Below are 11,770 nucleotides of genomic sequence, written 5' to 3'. Positions count from 1 at the left end.
AACATTAAAATCCAAATCATTTGGGAGCAAGATTGCACCAATATTTTTCTCATATTGGTGATAAATTTATATCATTGTAAAAGATTTCTCTATCTTCTAAAAAAATTTCCATAAGGAAAAATTATAATGGTGAATTTCATAGAGCAATCCACATAATGGATTACTAGGACCGTTGAATAACAATCCTCGAGATTATGAACCATATTAAATCATTGTGTTATTCTTGTACATCGTGTTTATTATTTTTATTTTCCCCCTACATATTTAATTCTAACATTGTATGCTTATGTTTAAATTTGATTTACACTGCTAACATTGTATGTGACTTACTAGATCACAGTAAGAGTAAATCGTTTTATGTTCGTAGGCAAGAATGGTATTCATTCCCTTCCCCTCTATCTATCATCCTTTCAACCTTAGTGTTCCTATAAAGAATTGATATTTATAAATTTGCACCGATTCACTCAACCCCTCCCCCTCAAGCACATGTTTATCTAACAATGTTAGGATATGCAATGCAAATAAGATAGAATAATTCAAATAAAATGGAGTTCAGAACTTTAAAGTCCACAACCTTATTTTAAAAAAATATACATATTAAAAAAAAACACATACAATATTAAAAAGAATTCACCATGTACTAAAAATAATAATAAATCTCATTCAGTCTGAACTCAATCCTGAAAGTGACCGGTTCGATCCTATAAAAGTTTCCCACCAACCATCAAAGTAAATCAGAAAGCGCATACGGCGACTAATCCAGATGCCCAGCATCCTTTGATTGCGTTCCCCATTTGAAAAAAAATTCTTACAAATACGCCATAACTGGGGATCGAACTGCGGATCCTTGAGTCACAACTCAAATATCTTACCGTTGCACCATTACCTCGGGATAGATTTCACCATGTACTAATTAATACAATAGGTTGTCACATGCAATTTTTCTTCGTCTTTTTCAGTCAATCTAGAAAAAAAATCAAATATTAATGTAACGCCACGAAAAGACAAGCTACACCACGAAAAGAGAAATAAGTTTTTCTGTAATGAGAAAGCGAAAGGTTATTGGTCTTCTTTTTGACAAGATCTTGTCTTTAGAAGTACACAAACTATTCACTTCACTTCCACTATTAAATATCTCGGTTTAAATGACGCTGGATAATTACATGTAAAGGCGATCGGCTTTATAAAATATGGACAGCACGCCATAAAAGATATGAAAGGCTCTTCAGTGCTGAGGAAGATTGAAATACTGTCGCGTCCATTGGAACAATAGCAGCATCACATTCTTTACTTTCTCTTCTCAGTGCCAAGAGAAAGGAAATCCAAACTACGAAGAATAGAATCATTCCGGCTTCCTCTTACAACTGCAGCTCTGGAGATCGACGATGACCTGGACTCTACTGCAGGTTGCTGAACTCTTTGACTAGTTGATGGACCACTGCCACTAGAAAATATTCTACTTGTTCTGCTATGCTGAGGATCACTATGTTCAGTAGAACTTGGTCTGTTATTCGACAGCATGGTCCTCTTTGATCTACTTCCTGGCCGAGATGTTGGACGTAGTTTTCCAGAATAATACTAAATAACAAGCAGAAATTTTTGTTACAACGGAATCACTCAACTGGCAAACAACTTTTTGCAGCATCGAACATACAAACAAGAGACTTACATTATCCTTCAATGAAATGAGCGCATCATCAGGAATTTTGTGCTTTGAATGCTCACCATGATGGCCAGATGCAGAGGCATTCCACCTAGTAAAAGCTTCAACGGACCCTGTGAATCTATCACGAATCACATGTCCTGCAATCAAAATCGCAACAAATTAGCAGGGTGAATAGATATAAATCAATAGCAGGAGGAGAAAAAACCTGCAGTTTTGTCAGCCTTTGCAAAAGAATTGCCAATAGCTCCAGTAATTCTCTCATTTGATTGCTGCATCGAATTACAGAATATGAAAATATATAGACACCATAAAATTATCTCAATAGCAACAACACATAGAAATGTGTACCCGCATTCGAGAATTTACACCTATCTGAGGATATTTTAAAAGGGTCCAGTCAAAAACATAATCAAACTGATACCCTGTCAAACACATCATATGAAAATTTTAATGTTTAAGAGTCTGAAGTAGCTAACAGCTAACCTCGAAGCTGTTGATCACATGGAAAAAAAAGAAAGAAAAGTCCAGTAGTCAGACTACCCTCTCGAATAAACAGGTCACGGAAAAGTCTTTTCAAGTATGCATAATCTGGCTTGTCCTCAAACCGTAAGGAACGACAGTAATGGAAATAAGATATAAACTCTGATGGATATGACTTGCAGAGTGCCTGGTTTATGAAACAGTTGACCCGAAGTTTTATTTCATGATCGTCAAATTTGAAAAAATTTGTAACTATAGCCCTCAAGTTCTCACTAAATTTGTGAAAATAGATTATGAGTTACCTCTATAGGAGTAAGCATTTTCTTTTCACTAATTTTATCATATTTTTGCTTTTTAGTACCAACTTTAAGCCCTTGCCAAGGAAGGCTGAAGAAAATGGAAATGAGATGCATGATGTTAGGCATAAATCAGAAGGAAAAGAAATGTAAAAAATGATCGCATCAGTTGATCAATTACTGGCCTTCCTCTCAGAAAGTACATAAGCACATATCCTAGAGACTCCATATCATCCCTACGACTTTGTTCTGCATATAAACATGTGAATGCATATAAAAATAGGCATGGCCTAAACAAAAGAAAAACACTTGGACTAGTTAAAGAAGTTGGCAAAAACTCACCAACACCAAGATGTGTATTAACGCTTGCATAACGTGCTGTCCCTGTTAGGTTTTTGTTCTCCCTGCAAATTAAATTAACACCTTATATAACCAACAGATAACCAAAAACTAATGAAATTATATGAAAATGATTCAGTTATTCAACAAGCATGCTTTTGGAAAGAAATATAAAGTACTTGCACACCATGTCAGTCAAATATGATGCACGTTCAATTTGCAAATGGATGCTAACAGTCACAGTCAATGTGAAGCTTATCATTTGTCCATCATCTCCTAAAGGAAACTTATAGCCTTGTGACAATATATTTCATATGTAGATCTGCTCTAAATTCATCACTTGATCGATTCAAATGAACAAGAAATTTCAATTTTTTTCTTTTAAGGATTCACATTTTCAGGTTTAAAAACCTATTGAATGTCAATAAAGGTAGTGTGATACAAGAAATAGTGTGTAATCTACTTGTTGATATCAATGTCACCGGTAACAAAAAGATTGTTATATGCCATGTCAAAGATCATATAGTTGTATAGCCTTCAAGCTCATTTTATTCAGTGTTTGTGCTTCAGCCTCCTATTGGTACTCAAGCAAGAAGAATATCAACTAAACAAATGTGATACATGAAGGAACATATAGCATTAAAGTTAGGCCATCAACAAAAAGTCGCAAGTACCTGTATGGTATGTGTTTATGAGTTTGAAGATCTCTATATTTCTTTGCCAGGCCATAGTCAATGATGTAAACCTGAGAGCAATAAACCAATGTCAAAGAAAAATAACTATAAACACCGAATAGATACCACAGCATTAAACCTAATCATCTACCACTGCACCACTATATTTAATTAGATAATGTTTTCAGATTAGGAATGCATATAAATATAAATAAAAGCACAGCAAGACTACCGCCTCCATGGAATACAGAAAGCTAGTTTTTAGAATTTCTATAGTGTCCTCTAGCAATTTGGGGCAAAATTATGAATGCATATAAATATAAATAAAAGCACTGCAAGCGTCTACCACCTCCATGGAAGAGAGCTAGCTTTTAGAATTTCTGTAGGGCCCTCTAGCAATTTTAGGCAAAAACTTCTGACTCAAATGTCAAAAAGAAAAGCACAGTTGGATTCTTGATGCTCTATGGAATACAATATAAGGCACATTTTTAGAATTGAACAAATTTACATCATATAATAGTTTCAGGAAAACTAATGGATAGTCTTCAAGTATTCAATTTTAAACAAAAAAATAGGACTCCAAAGGAGCCAAAGAACACAATTTCAAATTGGGCCTTCAAAATAAAAATCACATGAGTCAGTGGGATTCAAGGAATACAACACAAGCTTATATTTTTGAAATTGGACCCTAACCCCTAAACTCAAACATCAAAAATAGAAGCACAGCTAGAGGCTAATAAAAGTGTAAAAAGGCTATAGAAGCTCTAATGATCATAACACAGGGCTAGTTTTTTTTCATCACAAGGCTAGTTTTTGGAATTGGATTAGTTTAGGGTCGTTTAGCAAGTTTGGGCAACACTACTAATGGCCTTCCAAGACTCGAATGCCTAAAAGAAAAGCATAATTAAGGAATACAATATAGAGCTTATTTTTGAAATTTAACCAATGTCTAGCAATTTTGGACAAAACTACCAGATGACCTTCTATTGGTGCAATCATACACTTAGAGGCTCAAGTTAAGGAGATTGTTAGTGTAGATTATTCCTAAGTATAGATGGTTTATAGATGATTTTTATGTAATTGATAAAAGGTTTAAGTTAGACATAATTTATCATTCTAATGAGTGTCAAAATATGGTGCAGGAGCTTAACACATATTGCAGGTGCAAGTTGGAAAAGTCCAAGTTAAGATGATCTAAATACTTGGAAAATGAAGAAAGTGCAAGTGAGTTAAAGTGACTGATGCTTAGTAGAGGAAGAAGTCCAAGAGGTGCTTAGTAGATGTGGAAGAAGTTCAACAGATGTTGGTAGAAGTCCAAAAGGTCCTTGGCAGATGACGAAGTCTGCACTCCTAACAAATTAATTGTGGAGAAGGCAATTCAATTGTCAAGAAAGATACACACATCTATAAAGATGTTAGATTCTATGGCTCAAAGACTCAAAACAAGCAAGACTCAAAGGTAAGTCAAGCTTGAAGACCTTGGACACTTCAAATGATTAAAGGTTTGTCGAGAAAGAGTAAGGAAGGAGCATCTCAGCATCAAGACATGTGAGATAAGTGATGGCAAGTGAATATCATTTTGGATATTTTTGGTTTAATATTTTCCATATGCATGTAGTCGACTAGAGAACAAATTGAAGTCGAATACATTTAGCCAACTGAAGGATTTCTTGGTCAACTTAGTAGTCGAGTCAACTGGGTAGTTGATTATAGGCTAGCTACTTACAAATATAAATATTATGTTCTATCTTGAGTCGATTCAACTATAACTCTAAAATTGAGTGAGCCAATTGTTTTGGTATTTTTTTGTTGAGTTGACTAGAATGGAGTTGACTCAAGACTTGTTCTTTATGGGATAAGGTTTGTTGCTACAAGATTTGAGTCAATTAGGATGATGGGAATAGATTAGAGTGGTGTCAACAATGAAAAAATCATGAGGTTTCCAAAAAGTAACAGCCTCTACAAATAAGTTTCCAAAATTGGCTACTGACACGAAAGTTTGAGTCAATTGTAGTACTGCAGACTGCAACTATAAATGAGGGAGTGAGGTGACTTCGAATGACATCAATTGACAGCTCTCAACTCATGTTCTTGTTCCTACTGTACAAAAGTGCTCCCAATGACCTTGAAGAGGATTGTCTTCTTAAAAAGTTACTTTTTATTGTTTACTGTTGTTATTTCTCTTTAGTGCTTCAATTTTCTGTCTTATATAAAAGAGAAAGAGACTTTTTTACAAGGTTTTTTTCCACTACATTGAAGGAGAAATTATTTCGTAGAGAGGATTTCAAGCCGCAAGTCAGAGTAAAACCTAGTGGTCCAAGCCAATGTTAACATTAATTGTCTAGCTTCATTTTTGACCTTAGTATCTTTTAATATTAATTATTAACATTTGATTAAACCTTGCATTTATAGGAGCATAGAGAAAAAAGAAAAGAATTTTAAATTCTAAGTTGCATCTATTCACCCCCTATAGTAGTATAACACCTTCCACAACTCAAACATCAAAAAAGCACATATAGTTGTATGACACCTTCCACAACTCAAACATCAAAAAAGCACATAAACTCAAGAGGATCCACGAAACCACCCAACACAAAGCTTATTTTTGAAATTAGACCAATTTGGAGCCAATTTTGGGCAACTAGTTCAATTTAAGGTCAAACCTCTACATTGTCTTCCAAGTTTCAAACATAAAAAATAAAAGTATAGCATGACTCAGAAGACTCTAAGAAACACAACAAACTTAAAAATGAAAAGAACAATGACACTAAGGAACACAACATGGGGTTTTTAAATTAGATTACTTTAGAGTCGTTTAGCAATTTTAAGCATACTTACTAGTTAATGCCTTCGAAGACTCAAACATAAAAATAAAAAAAACTCAGTATTTTATACCATCAAGCTGATAGAATAATACCATCAGTGAAAGGAAAGCAAAAATGGAGAAAAGTGATATACAACAAAATAACACATTCCACTAAAGTAGTCATCGACTGGCAAGTAGTTGTGTGAAGATTGCCAAAACTTGCATTGGAAAAAAATGGAGTTTAAAAAATTTATGTGTGATGAATATGGAGAATGCACGTTCAAGCATGCAAATGACTAGATTTGGTTGGCCTATTTTGGGTTTAAATTTTTTTTATGGGCCGAATCAAGGAGGTTCAATTTATTCTAGCATGTAGAACAATTTATGGGTAGAGGCCAGGTGCTCTTTGTATAAATAAAAAGTAACACTTTTTGAAAATTTACTAATTAATTTTATAAGAGTTATAAAAAATAATTTAGAGAAGAAAAAAATTAAAAAATATTTTACAAGAGTTATAAAATTTTAAAATATTTTAAAATTGTTGTGAGAAGCAAGGGTAGATAGGTCTTTTCATCTTATGGTATTAGGGTTATGCTGGTTATATAAACTCTGTACATGTGTTCTTTTTTGATTAAGACAGTTTTAACATGGTATCAGAGCCAGGTTCCTAAAACCCTAATTTTTTTCCTCTCCCACGCCGCCGCCAGAGCGACGCGAGTTTATTTTTCTTCCTCTCCTTTTCTTTTTTCTCTGATCGCGAGCTTTTGCTTCTGCGCATCGCCTGCTTCGCGTCGCCGCCGTTGTCTTCCTCTTGCCAGTCAGACGCCGCTGCGACCTTCCGCCGCACGCTGCACGCCGCCGTCACTTGCCGCGATCGCCCGCCGTCGCCTTGCTGCCGCGCGCTTCCTGGCTCCGCCACGTCCTTCGTCGACGCCACCGCTGCAAACTGAGGAAAGTGAAGACCAAGTCTTGGTGTCGCCCTAGCGCCGTGCCACCCGATCGCGAGCACAGTTTCTTCCTCCACAGCGAATTTCTCTGTCGCGTTCCTCCCGATCGCGAGCACAGCAACGTTTTCTTCCTCTCGCGAGCGCAGCCAGGCTTCCGGCAGTTGGCGACCAACGCGCGCGTGGAAGAAAGCCCTAGCCGTCTCACACACGCCGTTTCTCCCTTGGAGGAGAGAGGTTCTCTCTTCGGCCATCCTTCTGGAAAACGGGTTATCGGAGATTCGGAGTTCAGGAGGTGAAGCCTCGCCCTAGACTCTTCCTTAGGGATTTCCGGTTGGTCAGAATCGGAATTTGTCCCACTTCGGCGCAGCCTTTCTTTACTTATTAGTGTTTTTGGAATTAGGGTTTGAAAAAAAAAAACCCTTCAGAAAAAAAAAACTTCTGCAGAAAAAAAAACCCAAAAAAAAAAAAATGACGGACACCTCGGGAGAAACTTCTAATATTTCTACAGATCCCATCATGGCTTCTTCTGGACAGGTACAACCGTTTTTCACGATGTCAGGAACTGGAGGATCCGGTCTTCAGATAACCTCGGAGAAATTGACAGAGACAAATTATGCATCTTGGGCAGTTGCTGTTGAACTTTATGCTGAAGGTCATGATAAACTTGATGTTCTTCATGGTACTAAAGTGAAACTAGATGAAAAAGACCCAAATTTTCGTATTTGGAGGCGTGACAATATTCAATTGATGACTTGGATACTCAATTCCGTTAGTTCTGGCATCAAACAGGTCATTCTTCATAACAAAACAGCTTCTGACATGTGGAAGACTCTGGAGCAAATGTACGGACGCAAGCATGATATGTTGCGTACTTATCAGCTAAGTAGTCAAATTTTTAAACTTGATCAAGGTTCTATGTCTGTCACAAATTATTTTGTTGCTCTGAAGGGGTTGTGGGATGAGTTTGACTATTACAGGATGGAGAATTGGATTTCCACTGAGGATCACCAGAGATATCTAAAACTTCTGGAGAAGGACAGAATTATTAAGTTTCTAGATGGACTTCATGCAGAGTTTGAGAGTTTAAAAGGACAAATTCTTAGTCTTGATCCTACTCCCTCTCTAGAACAAGTTTACTATAAAGTTCTCAGTGAGGAGGGCAGGAAAAGGACCATGAGCAACAAGAGTATTTCTGCTACAAGCACTCCGATTGGGGAGACTTCTGCTCTTGTCAGTTCTGTAAACAGGTTCAAGCCTAGGGGAACTAGAGGAAAAGGTGATAAATTTTGTCGGCACTGCAAGAGGACTAATCATGATTCAGATTTTTGTTGGGAGAAATATCCAGAGAAGAAACCTGACAAATTCAAACACAGTGACAAGAAGGCCCCTAGTCGTGGGAATGTTGCCGTCAAGAAATTAGTGGAGGAGGAAACCTGGTAACTTGGAGAAGTAAGAAACAAAATGTTTGTGCACGGTCCAGTGCTGAAGCAGAATATCGAGCCATGGCACAAGGTCTTGCAGAAATATTATGGTTGTGTTTTTTGTTGGAAGACATGGGATTAAAAGCAGAATTACCCCTTAAGCTATATTGTGACAACAAGGCTGCAATCAATATTGCAAATAATCCAGTACAACATGATCGGACTAAACACATCGAGATTGATCGCCACTTTATTCGGAAGAGACTTGATTCCAGAGAGTTATGTTTGCCTTATGTCAAATCTGAGGACCAACTTGCTGATATGTTTACGAAGGCTATACCCCAAGCTATGTTTAATTATGTTCTTAGCAAGTTGAATATGTTTGATATATATGTTCAACTTGAGGGGGAGTGTTGTGAGAAGCAGGGGTAGATAGGTCTTTTCATCTTATGGTATTAGGGTTATGCTGGTTATATAAACCATGTACATGTGTTCTTTTTTGATTAAGACAGTTTTAACAAAAATTAATCACTTTTCTAATTAATTATTTTTTGAGATATATTAGAAATTATTTCCTTATTTATCTAACCTTTTAATTAGTTAGATTTAAACCAATAGCATAGCATAGATCAAAAGATAAGTTAAGAACTATGGTTGAGAACTCTGAAAAAGGAGGCCTTATATGAGATCTAGAGATGTGTGATGTACCAATTATAACTACGTTATAACAAGAAACACAAAGTCCTACAGAGATGCAGTACAAGTTATTGATCCGATAGAATCACCAGCAGTTGGTTTTGCTAAGCCTAGTGATTATCAAATCGGGGCTTCATTAAGCAACACTTTACTTAAGCAAAACAATACTCAACTCCAACTCCTTGTCCAAATTGCGGAGAATCTTAAAGAAGTACAGGCGGAGCTAAAAGCCATCCGGGAACAACAAAAAGGAGGTATATCTACAACTTCTTTACCTGACTCTTTAATTGAGAAATTGCAGAACTTGTTTCTAGGACCTTCTGAGAAACCAAAAGAAGGAAGAGGCAAATTAAGGGTATTTCAAGACCCTTACAAAATATTAAAAGAGGAGCAAGAAAAATTAAAAATATAAGAATATCGTCAATATAGACGACTATGAAATCCCCTGTCCCCTTGAAGCAGTTGTCCATCTTACGCTAAAATATTGCAGGGGCATTTTTGAGGCCAAATGGCATTACCAGCCATTCATATAATCTATCAGGGACCCAGAAAGCCGTCCACTCGATGGAGTCAGGATGCATAGCTACTTGATGGAAACCACTTTTAAGGTCAAATTTAGAATAAATTCGACTATTACTGACCTTTTGTAGGATGGTATTGATTCCGGAAAGACTATATTGGTCTTTATTTGTCAGATCATTAAGGCGCTTATAGTTAAATACCATGCGCTCCTTGCTTTTTGTCTCCTTTCCTGTCTTCAAGTCAATTGTGGTTCCAGAATTTACAATAATTGCAGTGGTTCGATGTCTGCTTTTGCTAGGCCTGATAACTCCAATTTCCAATAATGCCTGAATATGTTTGGTGAAAGCCTGTTTCTGGTGAGGTGTCAGATGCTTGAGGGGTCTATCTGTAGGATCAAGTGCACGTGAAAGGGGGGTGAATCACGTGCTTTTTAAAATTCTTTTGTATTATTTAATCAGAGTTAAAAGAAATGTGCTTTGAAAAGCATGCGTAGCGGAAAGAGAATACGAAGCGATAAAAAAAAAGTATGAAAGACACAAATAATTTTTTACTTCGTTCGGAACCTTCGGCGACTCCTACTCGAAGGCCCAGATTCCTTGAACCTTTGCGTTGGGCAATCCACTATAATCCTCGACCGGCGAAAACCTCCGGTTGAGAGATTCGAATACAAAGGATATGAAGTGTGACAACCCCACACTTCCTATTTATAAATTAAATACGAGCAGTAAGAACAATGTTACCAAACACTTTTGTAGATTGTCGATTAGCTCCGTGTGTTGGAGTTGTCTTCTGACAGCAAGTGGGCGTTGTCATATTGAAGAAGTAATCGGAAGAAAAAGACTTGTTGTTGAAGCTTGATCGAGCACACTTTTTGCTCCTTTGCACTTGTTCAAATTAATTGAAAGTAGTTGTTCAATCGTCACACTGAAGAAGTTTCGGCCAACTTAAATAGGAGATCTTGGGCTCATCCTGATCCTATTAAGTTGGCTGAATTCTTTATCTTGATACTCAAGGCTTCAAGCTTTATCCTTATCCTGCTTTAATTCAAGGTCTCGAAGCCTAATCACGTGCATGCATCTTTACAAGGCTTAATTTATATCCTTATCACTTTTAGCAAATAGTGGAAAAAAATAATAGAATTAAATTTAAAAAAGATCCCATCAACGTGGCTTCATTTAACCAAGTGAAAGAATAATTTAATTAAATAAAATTCTATATCGTGGCTAGCAAGCATTCTTTAGATAAGTAACATTTAAATAAGTAATAAATTTAAATGTTAATCCAAGTAAAGTAAATTCTACAAAACAAAGTTAGCATATTTTATTTGGACTAAAATAGGATAAAATTCAAAGTTAATTAGATCTTGTCCAGATCCGGACCAGGATCTAACTAGGCCTCAACCTAGGATCACCAAAATGGGCCTAAGTTGGACTGCGCCTAGCGTCCTAAAATAGGACTCGTCCTCACCGAATCGCTCCTCCAGTAACTTATCTCACTTACCTCGTGCAGCTCTACTTGACTTCTTAACCCACCAGGTCTTCTCGCCAGGACTCAACCACCCTAGTCTTCTTGTCAAGTCTCAACCAACTTGATCTTCAGCCAGCTGTCAGGCCTTACGGACCCAACTGGACTTCTCGCCAAGACTTAACCATCCTAGATTTCAGCTTGGTGTCTAGTCCTGAATCTTTCAACCCTGCACACTTGGTAAAGAGGTTAAACCCACAACAAACTAATTTTAACTTATTTGTCATTCATCAAAACTTGAATTTGACCGTTAGTGCAAATTATACCAACAATCTCCCCCTTTTTAATGCAATGACAACTTGTGTTAAAGTTAGAAAAATAACATGTTAAAGGAATAAGTACAGACATAATATGCTAATGACATGCTCTAAAATCAAGGTTGTTTTAATTGTTTTAATT

At 36.6% G+C, this 11,770-nt stretch overlaps 1 protein-coding gene across 1 annotated transcript; it reads right to left on the bottom strand.

The window, feature by feature from the left end:
• Positions 1-1,090: 1,090 nt before the first annotated feature.
• LOC141818911 (casein kinase 1-like) lies at positions 1,091-7,459 on the bottom strand. Its single transcript, XM_074706311.1, has 10 exons — positions 7,043-7,459; positions 3,456-3,526; positions 2,785-2,846; positions 2,628-2,691; positions 2,449-2,533; positions 2,207-2,333; positions 2,015-2,088; positions 1,872-1,935; positions 1,670-1,803; positions 1,091-1,578 (listed from the first exon to the last, which is right to left on the bottom strand). The coding sequence occupies exons 1-10, from the start codon at positions 7,457-7,459 to the stop codon at positions 1,288-1,290; spliced, it is 1,389 nt and encodes a 462-aa protein (XP_074562412.1). The 3' UTR covers positions 1,091-1,287.
• Positions 7,460-11,770: the final 4,311 nt, after the last annotated feature.

The sequence above is a fragment of the Curcuma longa genome, unplaced genomic scaffold (assembly GCF_044706935.1).
Source record: "Curcuma longa cultivar G26 ecotype Majalengka, Jawa Barat unplaced genomic scaffold, ITB_CL_G26_1.1 contig_26598, whole genome shotgun sequence".
Taxonomy (NCBI): Eukaryota; Viridiplantae; Streptophyta; class Magnoliopsida; order Zingiberales; family Zingiberaceae; genus Curcuma; species Curcuma longa.
The sequence above is the reverse complement of the archived record's forward strand: the minus strand, read 5'-3'. Positions and strand labels throughout refer to the sequence as shown.

Coding starts and splice junctions, on each gene's coding strand:
- LOC141818911 (XM_074706311.1), bottom strand. CDS start 7,459: ATGGCCGAAGAGAGAACCTCTCTCCTCCAAGGGAGAAACGGCGTGTGT. Junction 2,692..2,784: donor TAATACACATCTTGGTGTTG/GTGAGTTTTTGC, acceptor GTTTATATGCAG/AACAAAGTCGTAGGGATGAT. Junction 2,534..2,627: donor ATGTACTTTCTGAGAGGAAG/GCCAGTAATTGA, acceptor CATTTTCTTCAG/CCTTCCTTGGCAAGGGCTTA.